The 15,513-nt window shown below is 42.6% G+C and overlaps 1 protein-coding gene across 4 annotated transcripts in view; it reads right to left on the bottom strand.

Annotated features, from left to right (window-relative positions):
* The window catches only part of LOC115106818 (lissencephaly-1 homolog B), a 48,190-nt gene that overhangs the window by 10,215 nt on the left and 22,462 nt on the right, over positions 1 to 15,513 (bottom strand). For all 4 annotated transcript variants that reach the window (XM_029629931.2, XM_029629932.2, XM_029629934.2 and 1 more), the window contains exon 6: positions 1,920 to 2,088. In XM_029629931.2, coding sequence (XP_029485791.1) covers positions 1,920 to 2,088 — 169 coding nt within the window. The remainder of the gene's footprint in view (positions 1 to 1,919; positions 2,089 to 15,513) is intronic.

Below are 15,513 nucleotides of genomic sequence, written 5' to 3'. Positions count from 1 at the left end.
GGCAGGTAACAGACAACCAGTATTCAGACTCACTTTTTGTTACGTTACAGACTTATTCTAAAAACGGCGAAAAAAACATTTTTCCCCGATTTAAACTACACACGATACCCCATAATGACAGCGCAAACAGGTTTTTAGATTGATTTATGCAAATGTATTTTAATTTTTTTTTAAAAAGAAGGTATTTACATAAGTCTTCAAACCCTTTGGTATGAGACTCGAAATTGACCTCATCCTGTTTCCATTGATCATCCTTGAGCTGTTTCAACAACTTGGGAGCCTGCGGTAAATTCAAGTGATTGGACATGATATGGAAAGGCTATAGTTTGTCGAGTTTGGCTGGGCGGACAGCTCTATGAAGAGTCTTGGTGGTTCCATACTTCTTCCATTTAAGAATGATGGAGGTCACTGTGTTCTTGGGGACCTTCAATTGCTGCAGACATTTTTTGGTACCATTTCCCAGATCTGTGCCACGACACAATCCTGTCTCGGATCTCTACGGACAATTCCTTCGACCTCATGACTTGGTTTTTGCTCTGACATGCACTGTCAACTGTGAGACCTTATATAGACAGGTGTGTGCCTTTCCAAATCATGTCCAATCAAATTGAATTTACCACAGATGGACTCCAATCAAGTTGTAGAAACATCAAGGATGCTCAATGGAAACAGGATGCACCTGAGCTCAATTTCTAGTCTCATTGCAAAGGGTCTGAATACTTTTGTAAATATGGTTGTTGTTGTTTTTTTGCAAAAATGTCTAAAAACCCGTTTTCGCTTTGTCATTATGGGTTATTTTGTGTAGATTGATGGGGGAAAAAATGCATTTAATCCATTTTTAGAAAAAGGCTGTATTGTAACAAAATGTGGAATAAGTCAAGAGGCCTGAATACTTTCTGAATGCACTGTATAATATGAAACAGGTGTCTCAAATTTGAACAATAATGCCTGTTTTTAATTAATCCTGTCTGATCGGGGTTGATTATGGAAGGTAAGTGCTAGGGTTTTAGCTAATATCCAATCCAAGAGGATTCAGTGCGATATAAATCAAAACTCATTTGAGATCAACCCTGCTTCGGTACGATATTAGGTGGGAGGCTGTGGATGGTCTTAATTGGTGGGCTAGAATTCTATTTCTATGGTAGGAACCATGTAAGTACACTAACAGTGTAGGTAGGTCAGGGTTTCTGTTAGCCGGTAAATGCCGGCTTTAGGACATGCTGTAGCGGTTTGTCACATGCAATATGCTTTGTGGACTTCACCAGACAGAGGTTACTCTCCGGTTTTGTGAGTAAACGAAAAGGTGTGGTGAGGTATCTCCTGATTGTCTTGGCCTTTAGGCATATACCACGGCTCAATCATGGCTAGAAGGGATCCAGCTTTTGCCAAATTAACGTCAAAAGTAGATTTTCTTTGCATTTTAGCTAACCTTAACCCCAACTCCGTTACCCTTACCTTTTCCTAGCCTTAGCCGGTTAGGATTATTCAGTTATGTTAATTCTCCTAACCTGCTGCCTAAATTCTCCTAACCTGCAATGAAAAGTCAAATATGACGTTATTTGACAAAAGCTGGATCGCTTTAAGCCATGACCTGCTGGCCCTGCTGTTCGCAGACAGTCATGTTTTGTTATTTATTAGGCCTAATTAAAAATGTTCATGCCTAGGCTCAATTGAAGAGACCTAACGTTTTCAAAGAAATAGCCTATAGGACAAGTCGTTTGCAAACAATATTATATTTTGAAGTAGTGCTTTATTACTGTATATACATATGGATGTCCATTTAATTCTAATCTTGCTGGTCACATTCTCCGGCGCCAAAACATAAATCCTGAGGTAGGTACACATTGGTAAACAGTGCTTGTTATGCTGTTATACCACTTGGAGGAACACACACACACACACACACCTCAGCCCCTCACCGTGCATGGTGCGGATGCACTCGAAGCCCTGGAAGTCCCACAGCTTGATGGTCATGTCTGCAGAACAGGAAGCCAGCAGCTTGCCCGTCTGGTCAAAGGAGATGTCCTGGACAGAGTCTGTATGGCCCTTCAGTGTCCGCTCAAAGTCCCCTGCCTCATAGTCCCACACCTAGAGAGATACACACACATTACAAACACACTTTCAGTTAATATCACTTTGAAACCTTTTCAACATGACAATAAATGTCCTCTGGATCAATGCAAATGAGCATACAATGTTTTGGAAATTGGAATCATACCCAATGCAAATGAGTGAGAGAGAGAAAGAAAGGAGAGACGACAACCAAAATATAAAGAAAGATTGGAGGGAAAGAGAGACAACGAAAAAAAGGAGAGAAAAGCGGTGAAAGAAAGAGCAGGAGAAGATTTGCATGTATCCCAGGGTACAGTACTCGGTGCTCTGCCAGCGTTGCCCCTGGTTACCAGAGCATCACCCCATCTCAACATAGATAAGCAGTGACACAGCAGAAAAGAGTGAGGGAGATTGAGAGAAAAAGCAAGAGAACAGGCTGAATGAACAACAAAACACTGAATGCAATATGAAATTGTATGAAATATTTTTGGGAATGGCCTCGTCTCCGAGGGACGATGGCAGGTAGCCCTAAGAGATATTCTGTTGAATCTGACAATTAATCTGTGAAGGACCTCGGCGTTATTCTGGACCCTGATCTCTCTTTTGACGAACATATCAAGACTGTTTCAAGGACAGCTTTTTTCCATCTACGTAACATTGCAAAAATCAGAAACTTTCTGTCCAAAAATGATGCAGAAAAATGAATCCATGCTTTTGTTACTTCTAGATTAGACTACTGCAATGCTCTACTTTCCGGCTAAAGCACTAAATAAACTTCAGTTAATGATAAATACGGCTGCTAGAATCCTGACTAGAACCCCAAAATTTGATCATATTACTCCAGTGCTAGCATCCCTCCACTGGCTTCCTGTCAAGGCAAGGGCTGATTTCAAGGTTTTACTGCTAACCTACAAAGCATTACATGGGCTTGCTCTTACCGATCTCTCTGATTTGGTCCTGCCGTACATGCCTACACGTACGTTACGGTCACAAGACGCAGGCCTCCTACTTGTCCCTAGAATTTCTAAGCAAACAGCTGGAGGCAGGGCTTTCTCCTATAGAACTCAAATTTTATGGAATGGTCTGCCTACCCATGTGAGAGACGCAAACTCGGTCTCAACCTTTAAGTTTTTACTGAAGATTCATCTCTTCAGTGGGTCATATGATTGAGTGTAGTCTGGCCTAGGGGTATGAAGGTGAACGGAAAGGCTCTGGAGCAACGAACCGCCCTTGCTGTCTCTGCCTGGTCGGTTCCCCTCTTTCCACTGGGATTCTCTGCCTCTAACCCTATTACAGGGGCTGAGTCACTGGCTTACTGGTGCTCTTTCATGCCGTCCCTAGGAGAGGTGAGTCACTTGAGTGGGTTGAGTCACTGATGTGATCTTCCTGCCTGGGTTGTGCAGTGGCGGAAATCTTTGTGGGCTATACTCGGCCTTGTCTCAGGATGGTAAGTTGGTGGATGAAGATATCCCTCTAGTGATGTGGGGGCTGTGCTTTGGCAAAGTGGGTGGGGTTATATCCTTCCTGTTTGGCCCTGTCCGGGGGTCTCATCGGATGGGGCCACAGTGTCTCCTGACCCCTCCTGTCTCAGCCTCCAGTATTCATGCTGCAGTAGTTTGTGTCGGGGGGCTAGGGTCAGTTTGTTATATCTGGAGTACTTCTCCTGTCTTATCCGGTGTCCTGTGTGAATTTAAGTATGCTCTCTCTAATTCTCTCTTTCTCTCTCTCGGAGGACCTGAGCCCTAGGACCATGCCTCAGGACTACCTGGCATGATGACTCCTTGCTGTCCCCAGTCCACCTGGCCGTGTTGTGCCTGTGATTATTATTATTTGACCATGCGGGTCATTTATGAACATTTGAACATCTTGGCCATGTTCTGTTATAATCTCCACCTGGGCACAGCCAGAAGAGGACTGGCCACCCCTCATAGCCTGGTTCCTCTCTAGGTTTCTTCCTAGGTTTTGGCCTTTCTAGGGAGTTTTTCCTAGCCACCGTGCTTCTACACCTGCATTGCTTGCTGTTTGGGGGTTTAGGCTGGGTTTCTGTACAGCACTTTGAGATATCAGCTGATGTACAAAAGGCTATATAAATAAATTTGATTTGATGTGGGGCTGCTGGCATCGAAACCCACCCCACTGGGGAAGAGGAGCTCCAATGATGTGCCTTAAGGTTATTATAGCTGGTGGTGGTGAGGGTGGTGGATGGTTGTCGAAAACTGTTGCTGAAAAACAGCAAGTGAGAGAACGAGGGTAAGTTGACATATACAGTTGAAGTCGGAAGTTTACATAAACTAGTTTTAATGACTCCAACCTAAGTGTTTCAATCACTTCACACATTTCTTGTAAACAAACTATAGTTTTGGCAAGTCGGTTAGGACATTTACTTTGTGCAAGACACAAATAATTGTTTACAGACAGATTATTTCACTGTATCACAATTCCAGTGGGTCAGAAGTTTACATACACTTAAGTTGACTGTTCCTTTAAACAGCTTGGAAAATTCCAGAAAATTATGTCATGGCTTCAAAAGCTTCTGATTAGCTTATGGCTAATTGACATCATTTGAGTCAATTTGAGGTGTACCTGTGGACGTATTTCAAGGCCTACCCTCAAACTCGGTGACTCTTTGCTTGACATCACGGGAAAATCCAAATAAATCAGCCAAGACCTCAGGAATTTTTTTTGTAGCCCTCCACAAGTCTGGTTCATCCTTGGGAGCAATTTCCAAACGCCACATTCATCTGTACAAACACCATGGGACCACGCAGCCGTCATACCGCTCAGGAAGAAGACGCGTTCTGTCTCCTAGAGATGAACGTACTTTGATGCAAAAAGTGAAAATCAATCCCAGAACAGCAGCAAAGGACCTTGTGAAGATGCTGGACGAAACAAGTACAAATATATCTATATCCACAGTAAAACGAGTCCTATATCGACAGAACTGAAAGGCCGCTCAGCAAGGAAGAAGCCACTGCTCCAAAACTGCCATAAAAAAAGCCAGACTACGGTTTGCAACTGCACATGGGGACAAAGACAGTACTTTCTGGAGAAATGTCCCCTGGTCTGATGAAACAAAAATAGATATGTTTTGCCATAATGACCATCGTTATGTTAGGAGGCAAAAGGGGGATGCTTGCAAGCCGAAGAACACCATCCCAACCGTGAAGCACTAGGTGGCAGCATCATGTTGTGGGGGTGCTTTGCTGCACGAGGGACTGATGCACTTCACAAAATAGATGGCTACATGAGGAAGGAAAATTATGTGGATATATTGAAGCAACATCTCAAGACATCAGTCAGGAAGTTAAAGCTTGGTCACAAATGGGTCTTCCAAAACAACAACGACCCCAAGCATACTTCCAAGTTGTGGCAAAAATGGCTTAAGGACAACGAAGTCAAGGTATTGAGTGGATATCACAAAGCCCTGACCTCAATCCTATAGAACATTTGTGGGCAGAACTGAAAAAGCGTGTGCGAGCAAGGAGGCCTACAAACCTGACTCAGTTACACCAGTTCTGTCAGGAGGAATGAGCCAAAATTCACCCAACATATTGTGGGAAGCTTGTGGAAGGCTACCCACAACGTTTGACCCAAGATAAACAATTAATAAAGGCAATGCAACAAAATACTAATTGAGTGTATGCAAACTTCTGACCCACTGGGAATGTGAGGAAATAAATAAAAGCTGAAAGAAATCATTCTCTCTATTATTATTCTGACATTTCACATTCTTAAAAGAAAGTGGTGATCCTAACTGACCTAAAACAGGGAATTTTTACTTGGATTAAATGTCAGGAATTGTGAAAAACTGAGTTTAAATGTATTTGGCTAAAGTGTATGTAAACCTCCGACATCAACTGTAAATATATCCCAAGATTTACACCCATTGGTTGAGAGAGAATGTGATAATTGCAAGAGTGAGCCCATAGGCTGAACAGCAATCATGAGGAATATGCATTTTTGTCAATAGGTGAATGATATTCTGCACATGGTTAATAGGAATGAGAAGAAACAAGACGCCGTTAGAATAGGAAAAAGTGAATTGTGTGATTACTGGATGAAATTAATCAATCATTCAGACCAGCCTTCCTGGTAGAATTCTCGTAAACTACAGTGCATTCGCAAAGTATTCAGACCCCTTGACTTCGTCCACATTATGTTACAACCTTATTCTCAAAGTGATTTTTAAAATGTTTTTCCCATAATCAACCTACACACAATATCCCATAATTACAAAGCAAAAACAGGTTTACACATTTTTGCTAATGTATTAAATGTAAAAAACAGAAATATCCCATTTTAGTCAGTACTTTAGTTGAAGCACCTTTGGCAGTGATTAGTCTTAGTTATGGCTCTACAAGCTTGGCACAACTGTATTTGGGGAGTTTATCCCATTCTTCTCTGCAGATCCTCTCAAGCTCTGTCAGGTTGGATAGGGAGCTTCGCTGCACAGCAATTTTCAGGGATGTTCGATTGGGTTCAAGTCCAAGCTCTGGCTGGGCCACTCGGATATTCAGAGACTTGTCAGAAAAGCCACTCCTGCATTCTCTTGGCTGTGTGCTTAGGATCGTTGTCCTGTTGGAATGTGAACAGTCGCCCCAGTCTGAGGTTGTGAGCACTCTGGAGCAGGTTGTCATTTTTCCCTTGATCCTGACTAGTCTCCAAGTCCCTGCCTCCGAAAAACATCCCCAAAGCATGATGCTGCCACCGCCATGATTCACCGTAGAGAAGGTGCCAGGCTTCCTCCAGACGTGACACTTGGCATTCAGGCCAAATAGTTCAATCTTGGTTTCATCAGACCAGAGAATCTTGTTTCTCATGGTCTGAGTGCTTATAGGTGCCTGGCCACTCTACCATAAAGGCCTGATTGGTGGAGTGTTGCAGAGATGGTTGTCCTTCTGAAAGGTTCTCCCATCTCAATAGAGGAACTCTGGAGCTCAGTCAGAGTGACCATCAGGTTCTTGGTCACCTCCCAGACCAAGTCCATTCTCCCCCGATTGCTCAGTTCGGTCAGGCGGGCGGCCAGCTCTATGAAGAATCTTGGTGGTTCCAAACTTCTTCCATTTAAGAATGATGGAGGCCACTGTGTTCCTGAGGACCTTCAATGCTGCAGAAATGTTTTGGTACCCTTCACTAGATCTGTTCCTTGACACAATCCTGTCTTGGAGCTCTACAGACAATTCCTTCAACCTCATGGCTTTGTTTTTGCTCTGACATGCACTGTCAACTGTGGGACCTTATATAGACAGGTGTGTGCCTTTCCAAATCATGTCCAATCAAATTGAATTTACCACAGATGGACTCCAATCAAGTTGTAGAAACATCAAGGATGCTCAATGGAAACCTGTTTCCTTTTCTCATTATGGGGTATTGTGTGTAGATTGATACAAAACAATAAAAAATTGAATAATTTTTCAGAATAAGGCTGTAATGTAACAAAATGTGGAAAAAGTCAAGTGGTCTGAATACTTTCTGAATGAGGAATAAGGAAAATGAGAGCAACAGAGCAAGAGTAGGAGCAAGAGAGAGAGGATAGAGAGAAGATTAAGAGGACGAAAGCTAATGGACAGGGTGGGCTGCTTAGAGATAATATCTAATGGGACACAGTCACTGACATACAGTATGTGTTTAAAAAACAAACATTTGTGGACCAGGGAACCATAGGCCTACATTAGATACATAGGCCTATTGAAACAACCAGCTTGGATTGCAAACAATACTACCAGCTAAAAGTTCAAAGAAATACTTTGTTTCTAGGAGTGACCGAAGACAGGCAGACAAAAGGAATAAAGTGAGCAAAAGAAGCATAGTGTCATATAAAAGTGAATGAAATCGTAATTCAATTAGACCCCAAATAAATTTCTGAATGTCCAAGTCCCAAACCCAACACAAAATTGTCCCCGAGTCAATCAAATCCAAAAATGAGCAATCCCCCTTCAAAATATAAAAATATAAGTCATCCAATACAGGCACAAACTAATACAGTCAACAGGATCAATCTCACCGGATGGTTGAGGAGGAAAATCCGGCCTGGTGGAGATTTCCTTATAACAGCTCAATGTTCATGGCATCCTCCAAAACAATCAATCAACATATGGAATTCTTTGTTGTTGGGGTTAACAATCCACAAGATTGAGCAACAATTATTACTTGGAATAGCTAATATAGGTTCTTAAAATATTTTTCCAAAAAATAAAACCTCAGCTAGGTACACAAATATTTCTCAAAACTCTCCTCCATTTCTAAAAAGAGACATTCAGTCTTAAAAAGGGACAGCCAACCAAATTGATTGAATTCTTAGATTTGACAGTGAAAATAACACAGTCAGAAATGGAAAATACATAGTAAAACAGCATGAAAATAGACAAAGGTTTAACCTTGCAAGGTCTTTTCAGACATATAATTATGTCAGATTTAAAGTTCATGTGCCTATCACCTCATACTTGTGGCAGCGTCACAGTTCGATGTATGAGCCTCTTCAGTGGCCCTTTGAGATGCCTGCCAATGGCAAGTTCTGCAGGGGTGCAGCCAGTGTACTCTTGTTTGGAGCTGTTGATGGTAAACCGGAATTCAGGCAACTACTTAACCCACTTCCTGTGATGCTCACCCACGACCCACGCCATCATGGTCTTTCGAGTCCTGTTGACCCTTCCAGGTTTATCTAAGGGTGGAAGCTGGTGGTCAGCTTTTGGATCACCCCCCACTTTTATCAAAATGTCTGAGAGGACTTTGCTCGTGAACTGGGAACCACGATCAGAGACGATGAATTTAGATGAACTCTTCACAAGATGGGTGTCCCTTTTATAATTTGGCAGTCTGAGTCTTGCTGTCTCAGGAGGCAAAAAAGCTCCCCCCACTTTGTGAAATAGTCCACAATCACAGGTAGAAAGGCATTTCCCTTCTTGCTCTTGGGAAACGTCTTGGTGTACTTTCCATCCAATCCCGTCAGGCCGGTCATCATGTGTCGCCTCTTGCTTTCAATCCCCTCACGCAGTCATTTTGAGCACATACAATCTCTGCGAGGGATGTCGGCAGATCAGAGGCACAAGATGCTTGTTAGTGAGCCACATAAGGAGCCATCACTGGGTTGTCTGACGGTTCTGCAGCCCTTGTCTGGGCCGACATTCATGTAGCCTTTACAGTAGTATACTTGAACAATTGCAGCCCATAAAACGGAACTCCTTCCAAATAATGGCGCCATTCTCAACTGCCCACAACACACTACTTTCCCAAAGTAGAGTAGTTGTACTCTGCCCCTTTCAGACCTCTGGAGGAATATGCTATGGCCCTCTCATCCCCATTGATTTTCTGTGTCAGGACTGCTCCAAGACCCAGGCCGCTGGCGTCAGTTTGTACCTGGAAAGGCAAGGTCAGGTCAGGTTGTGAGTGCCGGAGGCTTTTCTAGGGCGATGCAGCTGGTCCACACACTGCTGGCATTTCTCAGTCTATTCCCACCACTCCTTTCTGCATGAGGTTGTTCAACGGAGAGGCAAGGTCAGCAAAGTGGGGTATACAGTGATTTCTGAAAGTATTCAGACCCATTTAATTTTTCCCCATTTTGTTACGTTACAGCCTTATTCTTAAAATAGATTAAATACATTTTTTAAATTTTTATAATCAATCCAAACACAATACCCCATAACGAAAAAGCGAAACCAGGTTAAGATTTTTTTGCAAATTTATAGAAATACCTTATGTACAGAAGTATTCAAACCTTTTGCTAGGAGACTCGAAATTGAACTCAGGTGCATATTGTTTCCATTGAACATCCTTGAGATGATGTTTCTACAACTTGATTGGAGTCAACCTGTGGTAAATTCAATTGATTGGACATGATTTGGAAAGGCACACACCTGTCTATATAAGGTCCCACAGTTGACAGTGCATAAAATAGCAAAAAACAAGCCATGAGGTTGAAGGACTTGTCAATAGAGCTCAGAGGCAGGATTGTGTCGAGGCACAGATCTGGGGAAGGGTACCAAAACATTTCTGCAATATTGAAGGTCCCAAAGAAAACAGTGGCCATCATTCGTAAATGGAAGAAGTTTGGAACCACCAAGACTCTTCCCATTGCTGGTCGCCAGGCCAAACTGAGCAATCGAGGGAGAAGGGCCTTTGTCAGGGAGGTGACCAAGAACATGATGGTCACTCTGACAGAGCTCCAGAGTTCCTCTTGGAGATGGCAGAACCTTCCAGAAGGACAACAATCTCTGCAGCACTCCACCAATCAGGCCTTTATGGTTGAGTGGCCAGATGGAAGCCACTCTTCAGTAAAAGACACCACAGCCCGCTTGGAGTTTGCCAAAGGGGAGCCTGAAGAACTCTGACCATGAGAAACAAGATTTTCTGGTCTGATGAAACCTAGATTTAACTCTTTGGCCTGAATACCAATCTGGAAGAAACCTGGCACCATCCCTACAGTTAAACACGGTGGTGGCAGTATCATGCTGTGTGATGTTTTTCAGCTGCAGGGACTTGGAGACTAGTCAGGACAGAGAAAAAGATGAACGGAGAGATCCTTGATGAAAACCTGCTTCAGAGCACTCACACCTCAGACTGGGGTGAATGATCACCTACCAAAAGTACTGACTAAAGGGTCTGAATACTTATAAATGTAATTTCAGTTTATTTTTATTACATTTGCTAAACATTTCTAAAAACCTGTTTTCACTTTGTCATTATGGGGTATTGTGTGTTGATTAATGAGGAAAAAATGCATTTAATAACATTTAGAAAAAGGCTGTAATGTAACAAAATATGGAGAAAGTGAAGGGGTCTGAATACTTTCGGAATGCACTGTAGGTTTCCAGGGTCCACACAGTACCATGCCACAAGTGAATTGGGTTTTTCAAATCAAATCCAACTTTATTTGCCACATGCGCCGAATACAACAAGTGTAGACTTTACCGTGAAATGCTTACTTACAAGCCCTTAACCAACAGTGCAGTTCAAGAAGAAAATATTTACCAAGTAGGCTAAAATAAAAAGTAATCATACAAATTAGCACAATAAGAATAACAAGGCTATATACAGGGGGTACTGGCACTGAGTCAGTGTGCAGGGGTACAGGCTAGTTGAGGTCATCTGTACATGTAGGTGGGGGGCAAAGTGACTATGCATAGGTAACAAACAAACAGCTAGTAGCAGCAGTGTACAAGAGGGACGACGGGGGGGATTTTAATGAATTGTTCAGCAGTCTTATAGCTTGGGGGGTAGATGCTGTTGAGGAGCATTTTTTTTGTCCTAGACTTGGAGCTCCGGTAACACTTGCCGTGCGGTAGCAGAGAAGACAGTCTATAACTTTGGTTACTGGAGTCTGACAATTTTCTGGACTTCCCTTTGACACCGCCTATTATATAGGACCTGGATGGCAGGAAGCTTGGCCTCAGTGATGTACTGGGCCGTTCGCACTACCCACTGTAGCGCCTTACGGTCAGCTTCCTTCAGCTGTGTCTGTGTGTGAGAGACTTTCCATCAGTGAGCACAAAGGCTCTGGAATCCCACGTGATGAGCTGCTCACATGGTTTGGGCAACTGCTACCATAGCTGCTTCTGCATCAAGCTTAAGGTGTATCCTGTACCTAACACAGCCTCCACTTGGGTGCCCCAAACTTCTATGGGGACTACCAGTAAGGCAGGAAACTCAGCGTGCTATGGCCATGTGTTTAGTAGGTCTACCATCTCTTATGATTGGTGGTTATTCACCAGTCATGACGGATCCTCTTAAACTGCTAGCAAGAGTTATTATTCAAGAGCTTTCTCACCATCGCAGTCTCTGACATGTCCGCCTTCCATTTCAGGCACAATGCCCTGTAATCATAAGAAAAGTCCCGAATCTATCGGTCTGGATCTTGAAAAATGTTTCTTCCCCTGTTCTTCAACTTCAGTCAGGTAATCAGATGGTAAGAAAGCAAACAGGAAAAAACTATTGAATTCTGCCCAATTGTTAACATATTTATTTTTTAGCGACCCACCAGGTCCCGTGAGGACTGTGGAAAAGCTTTGAGTACATGGAATGGGAACTTCATGATGCTCCTTTTGGGATATTACTGAGATCAGGGATGTGACAGCAGAATATTATATTAGAGGATGGGGTGCTTGTGGATTTGACTTTAGAGATCTCCTTGTCCCATTTCTCCGCTCTTCTGAGCATACATTTTACCACTGCTTGCTCCAGGTGGGCTAGTGAGTTTTTCATTGTCACTTCCATGGCCTCAAATCGTTGCTCCTCATACTCGGAGGCTGGTCTCTCTGTTCACAGCATTCTCCAGAGTGTTTACTTGATCTTGGAATCCTTTGACAGTGTTGTTGACTCCCTCCAAATCAACTGTAGTAGTAAGTGTGGCACTTTTACCACCACCATCATCATCTTCCTCCATACTGTCAACTCACACAACAGTGATGATATATTTGAGCCACAGGATTTCAAAAGGTAACGCCAGGCCCAGGGTTGAAGGGTGGTGTATCTTGGCCTGTTTCATCTTGCCCTGGGTCAATGTCTGTTTGTACCTCTAAATGGCTACGGTTATACCCGACACCAGCCGTATTAGTAACAACATAACTCTCGTAAAAATAAAATGAACAAGTCTCCCAGTACTGGCCACCAGTCGAAAAATCAGCTTGCATCGCAAACTATGCTATCATAAACGTTCCAAGAAACACGGTGTTCATATGAGTGACCGAAGCAAGACAAGACAAAATGAATAACGTGAGCAAAAGGAGCATATTGCCATGTAAAGTGTATATATTCACAATCTCAATTCAATGAGACCCCAAATAAAGTTCTGAATGTCCAAGTCCCAAGCCCAACAAAAAATGGTCCCAAAGTCAATCAAATCAAAAAATGAGCAATCCCCCTTCAAAATACAAAAATATAAGTAATCCAATACAGGCACAAACTAATCGAGTCAACAGGATCAATCTCACCGGATGGTTGAGGAAGAGGAAAATCCCGCTTGGTAGAGATTTCCTTATCAAATCAAACTTTATTTGTCACACGCGTCGAATACAACAAGTGTAGACTTTACAGTGAAATGCTTACTTACAAGCCCTTAACCAACAGTGCAGTTCACGAAGAGTTAAGAAAATATTTACCAATTAGACTACAATAAAAAGTAATAATAAAAAGTAACAATAAGAATAAAAATAACGAGGCTATATACAGGGGAACCGGTACCCGAGTCAGTGTGCGGGATTACAGGCTAGTTGAGGTAATTTGTACATGTAGGTGGGGGTGAATGCATAGATAATAAACAGCAAGTAGCTGCATGTACAAAAGGGAGGGGTCAATAAAATTGACCGGTGGCGATTTTATTAATTGTTCAGCAGTCTTATGGCTTGGGTGTAGAAGCTGTTGAGGAGCCTTCTGGTCGTAGACTTGGCGCTCCGGTACCGCTTGCCGTGTGGTAGCAGAGAGAACAGTCTATGACTTGGGTGACTGGAGTCTCTGACAATTTTATGGGCTTTCTTCTGACACCGCCTATTATATATAGTTGAAGTCTGAAGTTTACATACACTTAGGTTGGAATAATTCAAACTTGTTTTTCAACCACTCCACAAATTTCTTGTCAACAAACTATAGTTTTGGCAAGTCGGTTAGGACATCAACTGTGTGCATGACAAGTCATTTTCCCAACAATTGTTTACAGACAGATTATTTCACTGTATCACAATTCCAGTGGGTCAGAAGTTCACAGACTTAAGTTGACTGTGCCTTTAAACAGCTTGGACAATTCCAGAAAATGATGTCATGGCTTTAGAAGCGTCTGATAGGCTAATTGACATCATTTGAGTAAATTGGAGGTGCACCTGTGGACGTATTTCAAGGTCTACCTTCAAACTCAGTGCCTCTTTGTTTGACATCATGGGAAAATCTCAATAAAATCAGCCCCAAAAAATTGTAGGACCTCCACAAGTATGGTTCATCTTTGGGAGCAATTTCCAAACGCCTGAAGGTACCATGTTCATCTGGGCAACCAATAGTACATAAGTATAAACACCATGAGACTACGCAGCCGTATTAATACTAGGTTTAAATGTCAGGAATTGTGAAAAACTGAGTTTAAATGTATTTGGCTAAGGTGTATGTAAACTTTTGACTTCAACTGTAGGTCCTGGATGGAAGGATGTTTGGCCCCAGGGATGTACTCGGCCGTTCACACTACCCTCTGTAGCGCCGAGCAGTTGCCATACCAGGCGGTGATGCAACCGGTCAGGATGCTCTCGGGCAGCGCAGCTGTAGAACCTTTTGAGGATCTGTGGACCCATGCCAAATCTTTTCAGTCTCCTGAGGGGGAAAAGGTTTTGTCGTGCCCTCTTCATGACTGTCTTGGTAAATTTGGACCATGATAGTTCGTTGGTGATGTGGACACCAAGGAACTTGAAAAACTCTCGACCTGCTCCACTACAGCCTGTTAATGTGAATGGACACAAACCCCCACCCCTCGTCTTACCAGTGGTAGCGTTTCTGTTCTGCCAGTGCATGGAAAATCCCGCTAGCTCTATATTGTCCGTATCGTCATTCAGCCACGTCTCGGTGAAACATAAGATGTTACAGTTTTTAATGTCCCGTTGGTAGGATAATCTTAAATCGTAGGTCATAAATGGTATTTTCCAATGATTGCACATTAAGCAAGAAAAACATATGGCAGTGGGTGTTTACTCGCTCACCTACGGATTCTCAGAAGGCTGCCCGATCTGCGGCCCCTTTTCTTCACGCAAATGGCGGGGATCTGGGCCTGTTCCAGTGAAAGCTGGATATCCTTCTCGTCGGACTCGTTAAAGGAAAAAGTTTATTCCAGTCCGCGGTGAGTAATCGCTGTTCTGGTGTCCAGAAGTTATTTTCAGTCATCAGAGACAGTAGCAGCAACATTATGTACACAATAAGTTAAAAAAAATGTTTTTACACAAAACGCAAAAAAAACAACAAAATACTACAATTGGTTGGGAGAATGTAAAACGTCAGCCATCTTCTTCGGCGCCATCTTATAACAGCTCAATGTTCATGGCATCCTCCAAAACACCCAACATATAAATTATGTGAAGTTAACAATTCACAAATGATCAACAATTATTACATGGAATGACAAATAAAGGTTCTTAAAAGGTTTTTCCAAACAAAAAGAACCTCAGCCAGGTACACACCAAACATTAGAAAATGATCCTCCATTTCTAAAATAGACATGCTGTCTTAAAGGAAAAGCCCACCAAACTGACAATGGCAGCCATCTTAGATTTGACAGTGAAAATAATGCAGTCTAAACTGGCAGATACATAATACAATAGCATGAAAATATACATAAAGTTTCACCTTGCAAGGATTTTTTAAAATCTTTAAAACCTATCATAATTATATGTCTATGTTCCTATCACCTCATACTTGTGCCAGCATCCCAACTATGGCTCCCTGGTCCACATACACTTTTGCTGTACTTTTAAACCAAGAGCTTAGCAAATGATTGAA

The sequence above is a fragment of the Oncorhynchus nerka genome, linkage group LG23 (genome assembly GCF_034236695.1).
Source record: "Oncorhynchus nerka isolate Pitt River linkage group LG23, Oner_Uvic_2.0, whole genome shotgun sequence".
Lineage (NCBI taxonomy): Eukaryota > Metazoa > Chordata > Actinopteri > Salmoniformes > Salmonidae > Oncorhynchus > Oncorhynchus nerka.
Note: the sequence above shows the minus strand (reverse complement) of the source record. Positions and strands in the feature narration are given on the sequence as shown.